The sequence below is a fragment of the Eptesicus fuscus genome, chromosome 7, assembly GCF_027574615.1.
Source record: "Eptesicus fuscus isolate TK198812 chromosome 7, DD_ASM_mEF_20220401, whole genome shotgun sequence".
NCBI lineage: Eukaryota > Metazoa > Chordata > Mammalia > Chiroptera > Vespertilionidae > Eptesicus > Eptesicus fuscus.
The window spans coordinates 92,759,832-92,777,375 of record NC_072479.1 but is presented as its reverse complement, the minus strand read 5'-3'; the positions used below and the strand labels follow the sequence as shown (position 1 = coordinate 92,777,375).

Sequence of the window (17,544 nt, the reverse complement as noted above, 5' to 3'; positions counted from 1 at the left end):
ACAAGCTATGAAGTGGAGCATCACTTATATTGAAAAGAAATAGTAACCCATTTGAGTGACTAATGTACCTTTTCAATGGAACCCTACTGGTTTCTTCTTTAGTGTGGTCTTCTTCTGCTAATTTAAATTTTCCAAGGCGTTGTTTTACTAACTTGCTAGAAAAAATTGCTATCAAGTTGTCTGAAGAAGGTAACAGCACAATGAAGGAGAGAATCAAACCACCAAAACTGAAATCCTGCCTCTGGCAATTATTGAACGTATGTCCTTGGTCAAGTTATCTAACTTTTCTGTGCCTTAGTTTCCCCAACCATAAAAAAAGGAAAACAGCATGAGGATAGTATGAGAATTAAATGAGATAATGAATGCAAATAGCTTAACGGAGTTTGAGATTGGAACTATGGGAAAGTGCTTAACAAATTATAGCTGTAATTTTATTATTATCAAATGTTTATTTCTGTATACAGACAGTACTATAGATATGATATGCTAGCTCACTGGAAACAACAATATCTTAAAGGTTCTGTCCTATGATATCATCTTGTCCCAGCATATAAATGCCACAACTACATAAGAGCAAAATAACCATGCATGAATGGGGAAAAGGCTAAAAGAAGGTTAAAATTACTTGGGAAAATAATCAAACATATCAATGAAACATCATTTTACATTGGGTGGGAGGGTGGGTGGGAAGAGATCAACTATAACCCATGGACACAGATAATAGGGTGGTGAAGGCCTGGGGAGGAGGTAGGGGGGCTAGAAGGGGTTAATGGGGGGAAAGGGGACATATGTAATACTTTCAATAATAAAGATTTCTTTTAAAAAATCCTTTTACAAATTCTACAAGAGAATAAAGGACATATTCTGTGACTAATGACATTTCTCTAGGATTATATGATGAGCCTCGCAGATAAAGGAAAAGCAAGAGAAGAACTACTTTAGATTTCAGAAGGTTTCTAATTCTATTTTATATGACATAATCATTAAAGTGGGATAATTTGATCCATACCCATTAAGTGTTACAGTTTCCAATTCAAAAAACTGCAATCAATGCTTCAGTTTACTCTGTTCTTGACCCTTAAAATACAGTCCCAAGTCTGATGCTCTTAATACTCTCAGTATTGGCCTATAGATGGGAATAGAAAATAATATTCATTAATTATGAGTGGCTAAAAGATAAAGTCAAATGAAATCTATACACAAGAGAAACATATGACACAATCAGAAGGAAAGAGAAGCCACACAAATACAAGAAGGTGAATGGACCTGTGTCCATGTACAAAATGAGAACTCCTCTTACTGGTATCAGCACAAGTTAACTGGGAAATGGTCTATGGTGCAGTGACTGAAAAAGGAATGATTAGAAGGATTTGTATGCTCAGGCATACAAAGCTTCAGAATTTTGCCTGTGATGATGGTGACAACAAATATTATCACTACCATTTATTACTGAGCACCTATGTGATAAGGATCATATTGGGCACTTTACACGAATGAATTTGTTATAACAATGCTGCATAAGGTTGCCAGATATTAAACATACAAATATAGGGTTCCCATTTTAAATTTAAATTTCAAGTAAACAACTAATTTTTTTTTCTTATAAGTGTGCCCCATGCAGTATTTGGTACATTCACCAAAAAGTAATTGTAATTTATTGACATTTAACCATGAGTTCTGTATTTTATCTGTCAACTCTAACACCATGAGCAGGAATTACTACCCTCATTTTGCTGAAGAGGGAACAGATTCAGAGCAATTGGGTCATTTGGTCAAGTCTGTATAGCTATTAGGTAACATATCTGCGTTTATAATATCTAACCACAAAGCTTGCATTCATAACCAGCACAATTCACTGTCTCTATTATTATGCTCTTTCCTCTATCAAGATGGCCATCTCCCCATCCTCCTGTCGAAATCCCGGTTGACCTTCAAAGTCCAATTTTTAACCTGTATGCCTTTTGAATCTTTCTTAAATTTTCCACAATAAGAATGCTCCCATATCTTTATTTATATCTCTTCCAGCCATTAGTACAGTTTGGCTTCTATTCTAGCAGGTTAAGTACAGATCCCTGCACTGGGCATTCTTCATGTCTATTTGTTTTTCTAACATCACATGTCTTTCCTTTTGGGGAAGTGTCTTTCCCTTACTGCAGCCTGGGTGGAAGGAGAAACCAAAGGGTCCTATCTCCTATTATAAAAGCTGAACGAGAGGTCTCCTGCCCCATCCTTTCTCTCATCAGCCTCTACCCAACCAAGGAAAAGGTGCATGGCCAGTAGAACCTCTCTCCCAGGTCTTCAAAACTTGAGCCAAACAGTGCAAAATTTAAAAAATGGTAGTTCACCCCAGCCAGTGTGGCTCAGTGATTGAATGTTGACCTATGAACCAGGAGGGTCATGATTCAATTCCCAGTCAGGGCACGTGCCCGGGTTGCAGGCTCCAACCCCAGTAGGGGGCATGCAGGGGGCAGCGGATTGATGATTCTCATCATTGATGTTTCTATCTCTCTACCCCCCTCCCTTCTTTTCTGAAATGAATAAAAAATTTTTTTTAATTATAGTTCATTTTTTCCAGATAGTTAAATAGTTCTTTTCTTGGTTCCTGTTCCTTTTGCAAAGCTGGTTCTCTAGGCTTTCTTTCCATATCATTCAGCTTTAAATTCCTTATTTGCTTGGTTTAAATAATTGGCTTCAGTTATTTATAACCAAAGAACACTGACTGATCACCAATTTGGACACGACTGTGAGCTCCCTAAGGACAACGTAATAGAGTTCTACACTGTATCAGTCCTTAGGAAGTCTTTTCCAAATACATAGTTAGTACATAGTAGGCACTCAGAAAAGTTTGTAGACTCTAAGGGAAATGAATTAAAATAACCTGGGGCTGATGGCACAGAGATCTACAAGACTGTCTTGCTCTTTCTTTTCATATTTAACAATAGGTTTTCAGAAAGCACTTTGGGAATTGGGATTATTAACTTTGTAAAAAATAGATGGATGACTTACTAGGCCTCAAAATGGCTAAAATGTCCATGCTGCCTCTAAGATCTATGACTCACTACAAATTAGAAACTCAGTTTGAGAGCTCTTGTATAATCTCTCAACAGAGCTATGATGCATTAGTATAAGTACACTACAAGTAAAAGAATGAAACTAAAGAAGTCCCATCTACTTTTCAGAATATGAGTTTTAAATATGTATTTTTTCATTTTAATCACTTTTATTGATTCATGCTTTCAGTTCATATTCATTTATAAAACAAAGCACATTAAATATATCCTCTTATTGCTCTATAAATTCACCTAGTTCATTCTGTAAATCAAAAGTAATAAATAATGGTGCTAAGACACCAAGATGGTTATAAAAATGACAACCCAGCTTCAAACATAGTATTTAACAGTCCAATTTAGAACAACCCAACAAAATATATAAAAGTGCCACATATGAAAGCATACAGTGTGTATCTCTACTTCAGTACTGGCTTATACTTGATCTTCTTTAAAAACATAATAGGGCTTTTAACTCCCTGAAAAGGGTTGACATATGCAAAACAGTGCAAGTTATAGCGTCACTGATTTCAATATCATTACATTCAAGTCAGAATGAAATTTTCATTGTACAAAAGAGTAAGGTACATACTTTGAAAAAGACAAAGCAAAGCTAGAAACTAAAGCAGAATAGGGGGCAATCCCTTAAGAGTAGAAACCCTAAAGTTACACTCAGTATGTATTGATTGAAAGAAGAACATTGCAAACAGCATGATGGATATGAGGCAGGTAACCTGGCGTAAATAATCCAGCATGATCACTAATATATGACTGTGGTCTGGGCTACTTAAAGGAGCAGCCAGCTCTCCACACAGATGGGGGTTCCTTCACCTGAATCCCCTTAAAGGTTCTTGAAAGAAATCACTTGATGATAAAAGACCATCTCTGCACACCCCACCCCCAGCCCAACAGAATCATCTACATCATATTTATATGAAAAGGAAAACAATTATCTGGCACTCGGAGTAGGTTTTGAAAGGGGCTTAGCCCCTTAGTTCTTTTCTCCTTTTCTGAAACCAGATAAAGAAGCTGTAGAGCTTTAATTAAGAACATACACAAAAATGGGTGGTGGTGGTGGTGGGTGTGCTTTATTCACAGCAAAGACTTAGAACCAGCTCATTTCCAAGAGGAGCCTCTGGGATTGGTGAAGGAGTGTATGTGGCAGAATTAGCAGATTTTAAGCAAAAGCGAACATGCTCAAAAGAAGAAAAGTATGCTTTTCTTAGTCCTTAAAGGAACTCGCTCATAGCAAAGCATGCACAGACAAGGCCGTGTTACAAACACAGCTCTCCGGGAAAATCAGGTTTTAAGCCCGGTCCCCACTGTGAGCCCAGTCCCCCATGGATTCAGTGAGGATACAAGTCATACTTATCTTGCTCTAACTAGAAAGAGAGAAAGAGCATAAATGTACGATAATGTGGTATATCATCTGTAATGTTTTCAAGGACAGCTCTTCTCTCTGTTAAGTGTCACTGAATTATAAACAGTGAAATTTATTGCCTTGATAAAAAAAAACAACAACAACACTAAATTACCAAGCCACATGTTTCCATGATTTAAAAAAATAAAATAGAAGCCAGTGTAAAAAATTCACACTTTGAAAGAAAAACTTCACAATGGTACCTGGGAGCATCCCTTGCTCTGTTTCAGGTTTTCCTTTAGAAGGGGCAAGTCTAAAACATCCTTTAAAAACAAAAAGGAAAAATAAAAGACAAAAGCAAATAGAGACAGACTCATAGAGAGCAGGCTGGCAGCTGTGGGGAGGGAATTTGGGGGGTTGAGAGGGTGGAGGGATTAAGCAAAGAGGAGAAAAAAAAAAAGAGAAAAACTCATGGACATGGACAACAGTGTGGGAAGGGAGGAGGAAGAAGAGTGGGTGTGAGGGGAGGTGGACGAGGGTATGGGGGGATAAATGGTGATGGAAGGAGACTTGACTTGGGTGGTGAACACACAATACAGTGTACAGGTGATGTGTTAATGGAATTGTGCACCTGAAACGTGTGTAATTTTGTTAACCAGTGCATTCAATTAAGAGGAAAAAATAAAACAAAAGGAATTAAGATGCTATCTGAACTGTTCATTTGGGAGGTGAGGGTGGGTACTTAATTGAGTGAATTTTCAGTGCTTATATTATGACATCCAAGCTTATACTCCACTAGAATGAGGCACAAAGGTATTCTACAATGTCGACATAAATAGAAATAATAGCATAAAGTGTTTTAGGTACCAGTTTAAAAAACTAAGACTTTATTTTTTTAATATTTTTTCCATCACCATTTGTCCCCTCTATGCCCTCTTCCACCTCTACCTCCCCCTACTCCCACAATCGACACACTGTTGTCCATGCCCATGAGTTCTCTCTTTTCTTTTTTGCTCAATCCCCCCACTTCCCCAACACCTCCCTACCCCGACCAGAGCTGTCTGCCTGCTCTCTTTCTATGAGTCTGTCTCTATAAAAACTAAGACTTTAAGTCAGCGCAATGAAACCCTGACATTAAATAAAGAGTTAGATTTCCTATTACACACACAACCTGACCATGAGAAACAAAAAGTAGGTAGTTAACTTCACAAGAGGAAGCACCATCAATAAATATTCAGGTGTCCGGCTAAAATGCTACCAAAATATTGCAAAAGCATACCCAAATGCTCCTTTAAGTTCAATACATTATTTGTTAAATGCAATACAGACTGATTTTTGTGGTGTGTGTGTGTGTGTGTGTGTGTGTGTGTGTGTGTGTGTTGGGAAAGAAAGTGTGTAGGTGTATGTTGTGTGTGGTTTTCTTTATTCTTTTTCTCTTTGATTGATGGAGAACTTTTCCATTGAGTACAGGAAGAGAGAGGTTTTAAGGAACCAAAAGCACCTTGAGTGTTATGCCTTTCTACAAATATCCTATATAATAAAAGGCCAGCCACCATAAGCATAACGACTGGAATGACCAGAGACCAAAACCACCATGGCCCCTGCCAGGCTGGCTCCCAAGCAAGTGGTTAGGGGTGATCAGGCAGGCAGGCCAGTGGTTAGGGGTGATCAGACAGGCAGGCAGGCCAGCAGTTAGGGGCGATCAGGTAGGCAGATGGCCTCTCGCAGGGCTGGTTTGCGGCTGGCCAGCGATCACCCCGCAGAGAGAGGCCCAGGCCAGCCAAGCCATCGCACCCCATGCCTGTCACCTGCAGAGAGAGGTCACCGGTGGCAGGGGAGTTGGGGGCAGCGCTGCACAGATGGCAAGCAGTGGCAGCAGTGGGGGTGGGGCCAGCTGCCTGCAGCCGGGAGAAGGAAAGCCCCGATAGGCCCTGATCTCAGGCCAGGCCTAGAGACCCTACCCGAGGGGTCCTGGATTGTGAGAGGGTGCAGGCCGGTCTGAGGGACCCCGCCCCAAGTGCACGAATTTTCATGCACCAGGCCTCTAGTGTATAAATAAAGTTATGGAAGGGCTATTTCTATCCTCGTTATTATATGTTTACAAAGACTCACTCCCCCCAAATGATGCAATAATCTAAGCCAAACAGATCATGTTTGACAATATCACATGCTCTAAGATCTAAGATTTAGGGATTAAAAATTATGCTATCATATATAGATATATAAACACAGGGTTTTAATCCTTAAATGTATCACCACTGTAATGATTTGAGAAATGTAGTCTCATCCCATTACATCCAACTTACCACTGAAATTCTGGTTTTAAAGTAAAAAAAGCAAGGCTCTTCCTGGCAACTATAACAAAGAAAAACCAGCCATGAGTGACTGAGGGGAAAAAGGAATTGCTGAGATGAAACTATCACTGTAACTCGCAGCAAATGTCAGTGCTATCCTTATCTTATACCTGTGATTCTGGAAGCTTTCATTGCTGCTCTCTGAGCCTTGTTCCTGTAACCACATCTAAATGTTTTCTTCCCTCTCCAGTTCTGCCGGTCATGCTCTAGATGTGAAATTGCCTGATTGTTTGGGTGGGGAAGGCAGACAAGCCAGAGGAGGAAGGGGCAGAAATGTAATGGGATACTTCCAGTTCACTTTCTTCTAAGAACAAACACTATCTACAAGTGTACTGTCCAGAGTTTTTGTGTATGTCACAAAATTTTTCCAGCTTCTCTTTTATTTCAGCCAAAATATTCTGCCCCTAGAACTGAATTAGAATAAAAGAACAAATTCACTAAAAGGGAGCATGCCCAGTCTAACAGGTCACAAGATGGATATAAAACATTAAGTCAGGGTATATGAAAAATGAGGAAAAAGCCCTGGCCAGTTTGGCTCAGTGGACAGAGCGTCAGCCTGCGGACTGAAGGAATCCAGGTCAATTCTGGTCAAGGGCACAAGCCCAGGTTGTGGGCTCAATCCCCAGCACGGGGTGTGCAGGAGGCAGCCGATCAATGATTCTCTCTCATCATTGGTATTTCCATCTCTCTCTCCCTCTCCCTTCCTCTCTGAAATCAATAAAAATATATTTTTAAAAAAATGAGGAAAAAGATAAAATATACATATTAGAAGCTAGAGTGAATGGCAAGTACAAATAAAAGGAATACATCTACATTCTAAAGTTTTGGAATGTTTCCCAGTGTAAGGGGAAAAAAAAGCAGCTATCCATATCCACTACTCAGGAGTGTTGTATGTTGTATCTGTTGTTCCATGATGATTTGTTGTTCCTAAATGTGTATTTTTAAAAACAGGTTTCTAATTGTAATTTGTGTGATATAATTTTACTTAATTATAATTCTACTAGAGGCCCAGTGCACAAAATTCGTGCATGGGGTGAGGGGGGGGGGTGTCCCTCAGCCAAGCCTGCACCCTCTCCAATCTGGGACCCCTTTCACAATCCAGGACTGCTGGCTCCCAACCGCTCGCCTGGCTGCCTGATTGCCTCTAACCACTTCTGCCTGCCAGCCTGATCACCCCCTAACCACTCCCCTGCCAGCCTGATCAACACCTAACTGCTCCCCTGTAGGCCCGATTGCCCCTAAATGCCCTCCCCTGCCAGCCTGGTCACCCCTAACTGTCCTCCCCTGCAGGCCTGGTGCCCCCAACTGCCCTCCCCTGCTGCCCAGTCACCCCTAACTGCCCTCCTTTGCAGGCCTGGTCCCTCCCAACTGCTCTCCCCTGCCAGCCATCTTGTGGCGGCCATCTTGTGTCCACATGGGGGCAATTCATCTTTGACCACATGGGGGTGGCCATCTTGTGTGTTGGAGTGACAGTCAATTTGCATATTACTCTTTTATTAGATAGGATGCTAAACAATTGGCTTTATATTTTCAACCAATAGCCAATAGTTCAACAATTTATTATAAAATTATGGATAGATAAATGTAGTGATGTGTTTTTAAGGTGATAGCAGTGACTAGAGAAAGTCTAAATTATCCCATGCTGATGGTACACTGTTAGGAAATACCTTAATAATATTTATTTAAATTGTATTACATTAATATTGGTATAGGATGTCAATTAAAGGCTGACAGTACTCTGCCTGGGTCAGACACCAGCAGAATAGTCTATGCCAGTGGTCAGCAAACTGCGGCTCATGAGCCACATGTGGCTCTTTGGCCCCTTGAGTTTTTAGCAAAGGCCATCTTAGGAGTACCCTAATTAAGTTAATAACAATGTACCTACCTATATAGTTTAAGTTTAAAAAATTTGGCTCTCAAAAGAAATTTCAATCATTGTACTGTTGATATTTGGCTCTATTGACTAATGAGTTTGCCGACCACTGGTCTATGCTATTCTGGGCACTGTGTTTTCAAAGAGGCAGCCATGAAATAAGACTATTTCTAAGAGCAGAGTGGGCAGGATGGTAAAGAATCTGAAAAACATGTCACTGAAGGAAGCATTGAAGAAACTAGGAAATGTTTCAGTTGACAAGCAGCTCAAGATGAGTTTTTTAACAACTCAAGGATCATCATTTGAAAGAATTAGATTTACTCTATATAACTTCAGAATACAAACCTGTATCCAATGGGTGGAAGAGATTTGACAAACAGCAAATAATCATTTAGTAGTGGAATCTACTCGGAATAACTCATGGGGTTAGGGAGGATGGGGAATACAAAGATAAATACAGTTCCTGCCTTCCAGGAGAACTATAAAATCTAAAACCAGGTGGACCTTGATAAGGCTTCCAAGTTCTATAGAAGATCAATTCTGATCAGTGAGATCTAGAAAGGCTTTTGGGAGGAAGTGGAGTGAGGGTTTTATTTTGAGAAATGAGAAGTAGAGATTAATTGGGGGAAAGGCCCTTTCAGAAAGACAGGGAGGAGCTTGAGCAATGACAGAAAAATGGAAAGTAAAAATCTACTTGAGCAATAGTGAAGAGCTGATGATGGTTCAAGTAGAACCAGCAGGTTATGGAGTATAAAATGACATAACCAGGAAAAAACAGAGGGATTACAGTGGAGAGGGACCACAAGGTTGCACTTTCTTCTGGACAGCCATAAAGATTTTTTAAGCAGAGGAGGGATAATGTTGATCATCATCTTTGGAGGAGAACTTTGGGGTGGTCTGGAAAAATAACTAAAGAGAGCCATCGAAGGCAACTCTCCAACATCCAAAAGCCTTCCATTGGGCCCCCCAGAATTATCTTCTCATCATCTGTCTTTGCTCAGATTGTTCCCTTCATCTTCTCTAATAAAAGCCTGTTGTTCCCGGAGGTCATTGCTTCCCTGTGGGATTTTCTGCTAGAGGCCTGACACCAATGGATCTGGAGAAGGTATCTTCCTTGAGTCTCTTTTAGTATTTAGGTATAATAGACATATTATTAGCTTCCGCTGTACATAATAACAATTTGATATTTGTGTATATTGAGAAATAATCACCACAATAAATCTAGTTAGCATCCGTCACCATACAGAGTTACAATTTCTTCTTCTTATGATGAGGACTTAGAATATTTCCTTGAGTCTTAATGCCACTCTAGACCATTGTTCTTCCTTCTTCCCTAAACACCCCCAGCTTTAAATCTCAGGTTGTTATATTTTATCACCGTCTATCCCTCATGACTGCATTCACCTGCTGCCTTCTGGGTCATGCTCCGTCATTTCTTTATGAGGTTAACTCCTGGCTTATTATCACTTTCCCCAAAACTATTCAATTCTTGACAATTTCAATATCTATATAGACAATCCTTTCTAAACCCTGGCCTCTCAGTCCTGAGAATTCTTTCCTCCAATGATCTTGCCTTATTATAGTCACTCATTTCATATCCTAGTCTAGACTTGCTTATTGCTAATAATAGCACCCTCCTCCATAACATTAGTGTCATGCATGCCCTCTCTTATCACTTCCTCTTATCTTTCCAGCTCTTCCTCCCATTACCCTACCTCAACACCCTTTCAACCCTCTCCGACCTCCAACCAATTGATTCTATCAGCTTTCCACTGTTCCTCACCCCCTAGATGTCTTGGCTTCCCTCTTTACAAAGCTTAAATCACATAATCAATTATTATAATCATTCCCTCTCATGCACCTGTGAATCCCAATCACTCTTTTCCTAATTCTTTGGCAAAATGCAGCCCTGACTAAATCTAACCCCCCATCTATTCTATGTCTTCACTCATGTGGCTAAACAAGATTAAAGCAAAACACAACCATGGTAACCCCTCCTACTTTAATCATAACCATAAATCTACAACAGCCCTTGAATGTGACTGGCAATCATATTTCTTGTTTATCATACCATCATATCATCATACCATACAGCTTCCTCTCTCTCTCCTTGGCTACATTCTCATTCTCAGCCATGACCTTGCTTCCCACATTACAAATAAAACTGACAGTGGGAAAAGAACTTCTTAGATCCTCATCACACTGCCAATATACACACACTGTCCCTTCCCATCTGTTATCACAAATAAACTATTCATGATTGTATTGTGCTCTGCTCCCATCTCTCTCACGGACGCCCACATCATGAATTCTCCCCTCTTTCCAACATCATGAATTATCTACTAAACAGTTGCTATTTTGAAAAGAAACTCTCCCTTAACCTTTTTTCTCCTCCAGCTGCTTCCCTATTTCTTCACTATCTTTCACAGCAAACTGCTCAAAAAAGTTGTCTGTATTTAGAGTATCCAATTCATACCCTTCCATGCTCCTTTAAATCTACTTTAATCAGGATTTCATACCCACCACTTCACCAAAACTGCTATTAAAATCACCATTGATCTTCACTTTACTAAAATCAATGGCCAATTCTTAGCGTTGGACTTGCTTGACTTTCAGGATATTTAACCTAGATAATCACCACTCCTCTCTTCTTGATAAACTTTCTTTACTTATCTTTCAAGACACATAGTTTCTGGCTTCTTTCCATCCTTGCTGAGCATTCTGTCTTGGTCTTCTTTGCTGCTAATTCATGTTCTCTTTTACCTTTAGTACTGGAGTGCCCCAGATTTCAGCTCTTAATCCTCCCCCCATTTCCCCATCTTTACTTCTTTCTTTTGTCATCTCTTTTCATCTCAGTGTTTCAAAGACCATTTATATGTCAACAACAGTCAATTTTATATCTCCCTCCAAGACCAATCACTCAAACTCAGGACATGTTTATCCCACCACGTACATGATCTTGCCAGTTTTTAATATTATCAGGTTCACAATCAGACTTCTGATCTTGGCCCTACTTCTGACTTAAAACCCACCAAATCTGTTTCTCCTACAGCCTTCTCCATTGGATATCAATCAAATATATTCAGATAAAAAACCTTGGAGTCATCCTTAGGAATCCTTTCTCTCTTACCCCACATTCAGTCCATTGGAAAATCCTGTTAGCCCATCTTTGAAATACTTCCAAAATCCAAATCCTCACCACCACTTCTGCACTACCACCCTACTCCCACCCCCAATGATGAGAGTTACCATCATCTCTTGACAAGATTGTTATGGTGGCCTCCTATGTGACCTTTCTCCTTTCACCCTCTCTATCTATATAATCTATTCTCAAACAGTAGCCCAAGTGATCCTGGTAAAATATAAGTCAGATCATAGGATTCTTTTTCTCCAAACTCTGTAAGTGCTCTGATTTCACACAGGATTCAAAGTCCTTACCACGGACTATAAGGCCCTGCCCAATCTGTTCTCACTGGCCTCATCTAGGCTGATGTTTGCCCCTCACTTCAGGCTCAGGGCCTCTGTGCTGATCCTCAAACTTATCACTATCCTAGGCCCTATCCACTGACTAGCCCTCTGCTGTAATGAACTTGCCCATTTACATGGTTCTCTTGGCTCCTTCTAGCCTTTTTTTTAAAATCCTCACCTGAGAATATGGTTTTTATTGGTTTTTAGAGAGAAAGGAAGGGAGAGAGAGAAACATTGATATAAGAAAGAAACATCAATTAGTTGCCTTCTACATGTGCCTCAACTGGGGATTGAAACCACAACCTAGGTATGTTCCCTGATCAGGAATCAAACCCATAACTTTTTGGTGTATGGGAGGATACTCCAACAACTGAACCACCTAGCCAGGGTGCTCCTTCTAGTCTTTGAATGCACATCTCCTCCATGAAGTGGCCTACCCTGACCACCTTATTTAAAATTTCAATATGCAATCCTACTAACTGATTCCCCTACTTTTTCTTTTACCCATAATACTTATTCTTTTCCTAAACACTATATAATTTATCTATTAGATTCTCTGAGGTCAGGACCTTTGTTTATTTCATTGCTGTATCACAAGTACTTGAAGGATAGGCCTTCAACAAGTATTTGTTGAAAGAAAGGCAGGTAGAACAATTTAGAAAACTACTATAATTTGTCAGGGATAACCCAATAAAGCTGGAAAAATTTGTTTATAAATAAAGCTATTGTAGCAATCTGAAAAACAGCTGATGATGGTTCAGTTCAGTCCTACCCTACTCATATTTATTGGAGATACAATATATATATATAATCCAGACTTCCCACCCTTGAAAACCTTATGGTGGAGAGATAGGTAATTTTAAAAATGTTAAAATTTAATGTGGCAAAATCAAGGCATCCTAGAGAGAGCAGCATGAGCAAAGGTTGGGAGACATGAAATTGTACCAGGTGTTTGAAGAGCTGAACACAAGGCAGTCTGATTAGATGTCTGATTAATCTGATTAATGGTCTAGTTGATGTGCCAACTTGTCTAGACTATAGTCCCCAGTTACTCAATGAACACTAGGTATTGCTGTGATGTGATAGAAATCCGTAATCAGTTGAAATTAAGTTAGGAAGATTACCCAAGAGAATGTGAACAGAACTGATCCAATCGTCTGAAAGGCCTTGAAAGCAGAGCTGAGGCCTCCCTGAAAAAGAAGAAATTCCACCTGTGGACAGCAGCTTCATCTGCACCCAAGAGTTCCAGTCCGCCCTTCCTGACAGGCTGCTCCATGGATTTCAGACTTGCCTTGAAAGAACTCACAATCATGAAAGCCAATTCCTTGTAATAAATCTCTAGTTTGTATCTTTCACTGGTTCTGATTTTCTGGTTGAACCCTGACTGATACACCAGCGTATAAAGTTTAAGGCAGAAGTAGGCAAAAGTGAATGATGAGAAGCAGTAGGGGCTAAATCATGAAGGGCACTTGTTTTCAACATGCTAAGAGGTTTAAACTTTACCCTGTGAACAGCAGGACAAGCAAGGTGAATGACATGATCAGGGTTGAGATGAACTATTCTGGATTTGGTGTAAAGGACCTACTGGGATGGGATGCAAGAAGAAGAGAGAGATGATGAAGATGGGAAAACCGGGAAAGTTGTATGCCAAAGAACTAAGAAAGAACCAAGAAAGAAGACTGTTGTGGGAGCCAGAGAACATGGTTTTGGGAAGGAGTGGTGGTCCATTCTGGTCTGGTGCATCACAAGAGTCTGTCACTTGGCATGCTGGGCCAATAAGAGGTCACTAAGGGCCTCAAGAAAAGATGTGGAGGAGCTAGAAACCAGGTAGTGGTAGGTTGAAGAGTGGCTGGGGAGGGAGAGAGAAGAGGAAATGGTGTAGATTATTCTTTGAGATGTTTGGCTTAGAAAGGAGAAGGGAAACTTCAAGAGAGATGGTAAATGAAAGAGAAAGTGGCAAATAAATATGATAGGAATGGGAGAACTTAAGCCTATTTAATAACCTGAGGAGAAAGAACCAGCAGTAAGGGAGAAAGAAAAAGAGAGAATGAGAGGACACATTCTCCTGAGCAAGGCTCAAGAGAGGAGGGATGGCCAAGGGCACAGGTGAAGGCTTATTCAAGATCATTGGGAGGACCTTCATCTCCTAAAAATGTAGGAAAGGTGGGAAGAATGGGAGTACAGAGGGATACATTTGGAGATGGAGAGTAAGGAATCTGCAGAGAGAGAGAGAGAGAGAGAGAGAGAGAGAGAGTGAGAGAGAGAGAGAGAGAGAGAGAGAGAGAGAGAGAATGAGAATGGCATGACATGGCTAGAGATGGAGGCTTGGCTTTATTTGGGGCTGGGTGGCCACCTGTCCGGACATTACACAGAAGAATGAGATGGACAGTAAAGTTGCCTTGTTCACTGATGTTTCCTCAGCATCCAAAACAATGCCTGGCATACAGCAGGCATTCAATAAATTGGTTGAATGAATGAATGAATACCTAAATGAGTTTCTCATGCAAAATAAACAAATAAACCTTTTTTTAAAAAAAAATATTTGCTTTGATACTGACTCGTTTTAACATTTTTTACTTGTTAAAATGCTTTCAAGAGCCTTGAAACATAATATAATCCCAATCATCTGCCCTATTCTTAGGAGGTTATAGGCAAGTCAAACCAGATATCTTGGGCTCCAACATGGGCATTTTCAGATTGATCTTTTCCCTGGCCTATCCTAGAATAAATTATGAAGAAAATGGCCAAATCCTCTTTTGTTTTAGTATACAATAAGCTTTTTTGAACTAAGCAAGTTTATTCACTTAGATCTTCATTTAGATTCTACCACTGTCGGCAGAATGGAGCCTTCACCTTTCTGACACAGCAAGCTCTCTCTCTACTCTTACTTGTCTTGTGACATTTACCAGTGATTGAAGTGAAGAAAGGGACAGACACAAGATTCTTTTAAAAAGCAAACTTAACTGGAATTATGGCATAATTCAATAATGAAAATATAACACAGGCTTTTTGATTGCTACTAACATGGATCCCTGCTGCACTTTCCCCATGCCTTACCTGGGTGGAAGGCTTTGGTTTTCCCATTAGTGATTCCAGAAGAGCTTGCCTCCATTTTTATTGACCTCCTACTTGGTGGGAGTGAAGAATGCCTGACCACGGGCAGGCGACGCGACCTTGGGTGGCTTGCCACACTTCGCCGTTGATGGATTTGCAAACGCTTTTCAGCCCCATGAATAGATAAACTTAAACCTGGAATGAGAAATAGCACCATTATGTTGATTAAGTCAGTTCAGAAAGGCTAAAATGCCAGATTATTTTCTGGCATGAAATCCAGAGAGCGAAAACAACTGAGTTTCAAATTCCTAAGTGATGCTAGAATTGTGATACCAACTGATTTTCACACTAGCAATATTTACTGAACACCGTTTCTTTCAAAAGTGGACAACCTCAGATATCATGACAAGAGTTTTATGAATAGGGATAGTCAATTTACATATTACCAATAGTCCAATGAAGTCAAATATTAAAATGCTTTCCCAAATCCTGGAGAATATGCATATATTTGGCATGCTGCTGTCGGGGGCTATCAGTAGTAAGAAGTGTTGTTGGGATATCTGGAATTTCAATAAAAATCAAAGAACCTTCTCCAGGGGATTCATGTAGAGGCCAGAGTTTAAGACTAAATTCAGATTTACACCTTGGATAACCTTATAATTATATGTGTTTCTAGAGCTATTTTATTTGGAAAAAATTCAAACATATCCAAAGCAAAAATAACAGTATAATGAACCCTATGAACCCACTACCCAGCTTTAATAAATATGAAAATTTTTCCATAAAGTTGAAAAAGAAAAGGATTTTTTCCAATCTTTTTTCATCTATATCACTCCCTTTGTTGATGGTTTGCTTTTAGGTGCCAAAATAGTTTGAAGCAAATTCCATACATTGTGTTAATCTCATCAAAAGCAATATGAATTGCACCAATTTACATAGATTACATCAATATGGATCACATGTACTGATACATATAAAATATATCAAACTCTGAGTTCAAAAGATATTATTTAATAAAACACATTGATCAACATTGGAAGTGCTAAAATCTCAATTCATTACTCAAAAAATCGATAAAGAGAAAGAATTAAGCATTTGTCCTGCCTTTACTTCATTAACAATATTTCAAAGTAACCAAATAGTTAATAAGAGAAAATTCTTCACTCTAGAATTCCAGCCAATAAATTACTGATGGAAAGAGAATTAGAAAATCATTTTAGAAGCCTCAATGAAATAGGAAAGATGACTGATTTGTCCAAAGAAGTACTATGAGGTTGGAACTGGAATGCAAAGGCATGAATGACTGAATCCAGATCTGTTCTTTAAAAAAAAAAACAAACAAAAAAAAAAAAACAAGGAAAGGTGCCAGCCTTATTAATACCAACTAGCTGGGGAGACCTGGTCAGGAATCATGCTATTTGATAGGAGAAAGCTAAGCTTCACAAAATCACAGATTGTTGTTTTGTTTTTTTTTATTAAGAGGAAAATCTTTTGAAACTTGAAGGTAGAAATTTAAAGTCAGAAATTACTTTAGTGGTTAGCTAATTAATCTGGTGCCTTACACAGAACTAGGCCTGGCAGGGTTAAAAATAGTCAATTTACATATTACTAGTAGAAGAAGGCTACGGTGAAAAGTCTACTAAAAACCCAGACGTGAGGAAAATAAAAAGCCTGCTCAGAGGTAAACTGTAAATCAGTAATAATGGGTCATTTGAGAGGTCTGAAGAGTTACCTTAAATTTCTCCATGGTGGGGGAAAATATATGACCCAAGCCAATTTGTAAATTCTAACAAATCTTAAGAAAAGATGACTCAAATCAGAATGGTCAGCATAAAGGAAGCGTTAAACCAACCAACAGCCCGGTCATGTGGCTCAATGGTTGAGTGTCGACCTATAAATCAGGAGGTCACAGTTCGATTCCTGGTCAGGTCACATGCCCTTGTTGCAGGCTCGATCCCCAGTAGGGGGCGTGCAGGAGGCAGCCAATCAATAATTCTCTCTCATCATTGATGTTTCTATTTCTCTCTCCCTCTCACTCTAAAATCAATAAAAACATATATATTTTTTTTAAAAAAACAACCAGCCAACAAACAAAAACAATGCAATAGAGACAAACTGAGCAGCGTCCATCCACGCAACAGCCTCAGAGCTCGAGAATTCCAAATACCGAGTCAGGCAGTCCTGACATACAGTTTCACTCTCCTTTATCCACCTACGTGCCCTCGCTCTGACAGTGCTCACCAGACAGCCTTTAGACTAGGACGTGGCTTCCAGTGCAGGGCGTAATGATACTAGTGTTCCCGGCTACCCGGCAGACAGGGTTTTCAGTGCGGGCTAGCAGTCTGGCATCCTGGGCTTCTACACGTCTACCTCCCATGAACTGCTTAG

General features: G+C 39.7%; 1 protein-coding gene across 1 annotated transcript in view; it reads right to left on the bottom strand.

Annotated features, from left to right (window-relative positions):
- The window catches only part of ANO4 (anoctamin 4), a 324,932-nt gene that overhangs the window by 162,306 nt on the left and 145,082 nt on the right, over window positions 1-17,544 (bottom strand). The window contains exons 4-5 of the mRNA XM_054718633.1: window positions 15,160-15,351; window positions 10,496-10,565 (exon numbers count right to left, since the gene is read on the bottom strand). Of these exons, the coding sequence (XP_054574608.1) occupies window positions 10,496-10,565; window positions 15,160-15,351 (262 nt within the window). The remainder of the gene's footprint in view (window positions 1-10,495; window positions 10,566-15,159; window positions 15,352-17,544) is intronic.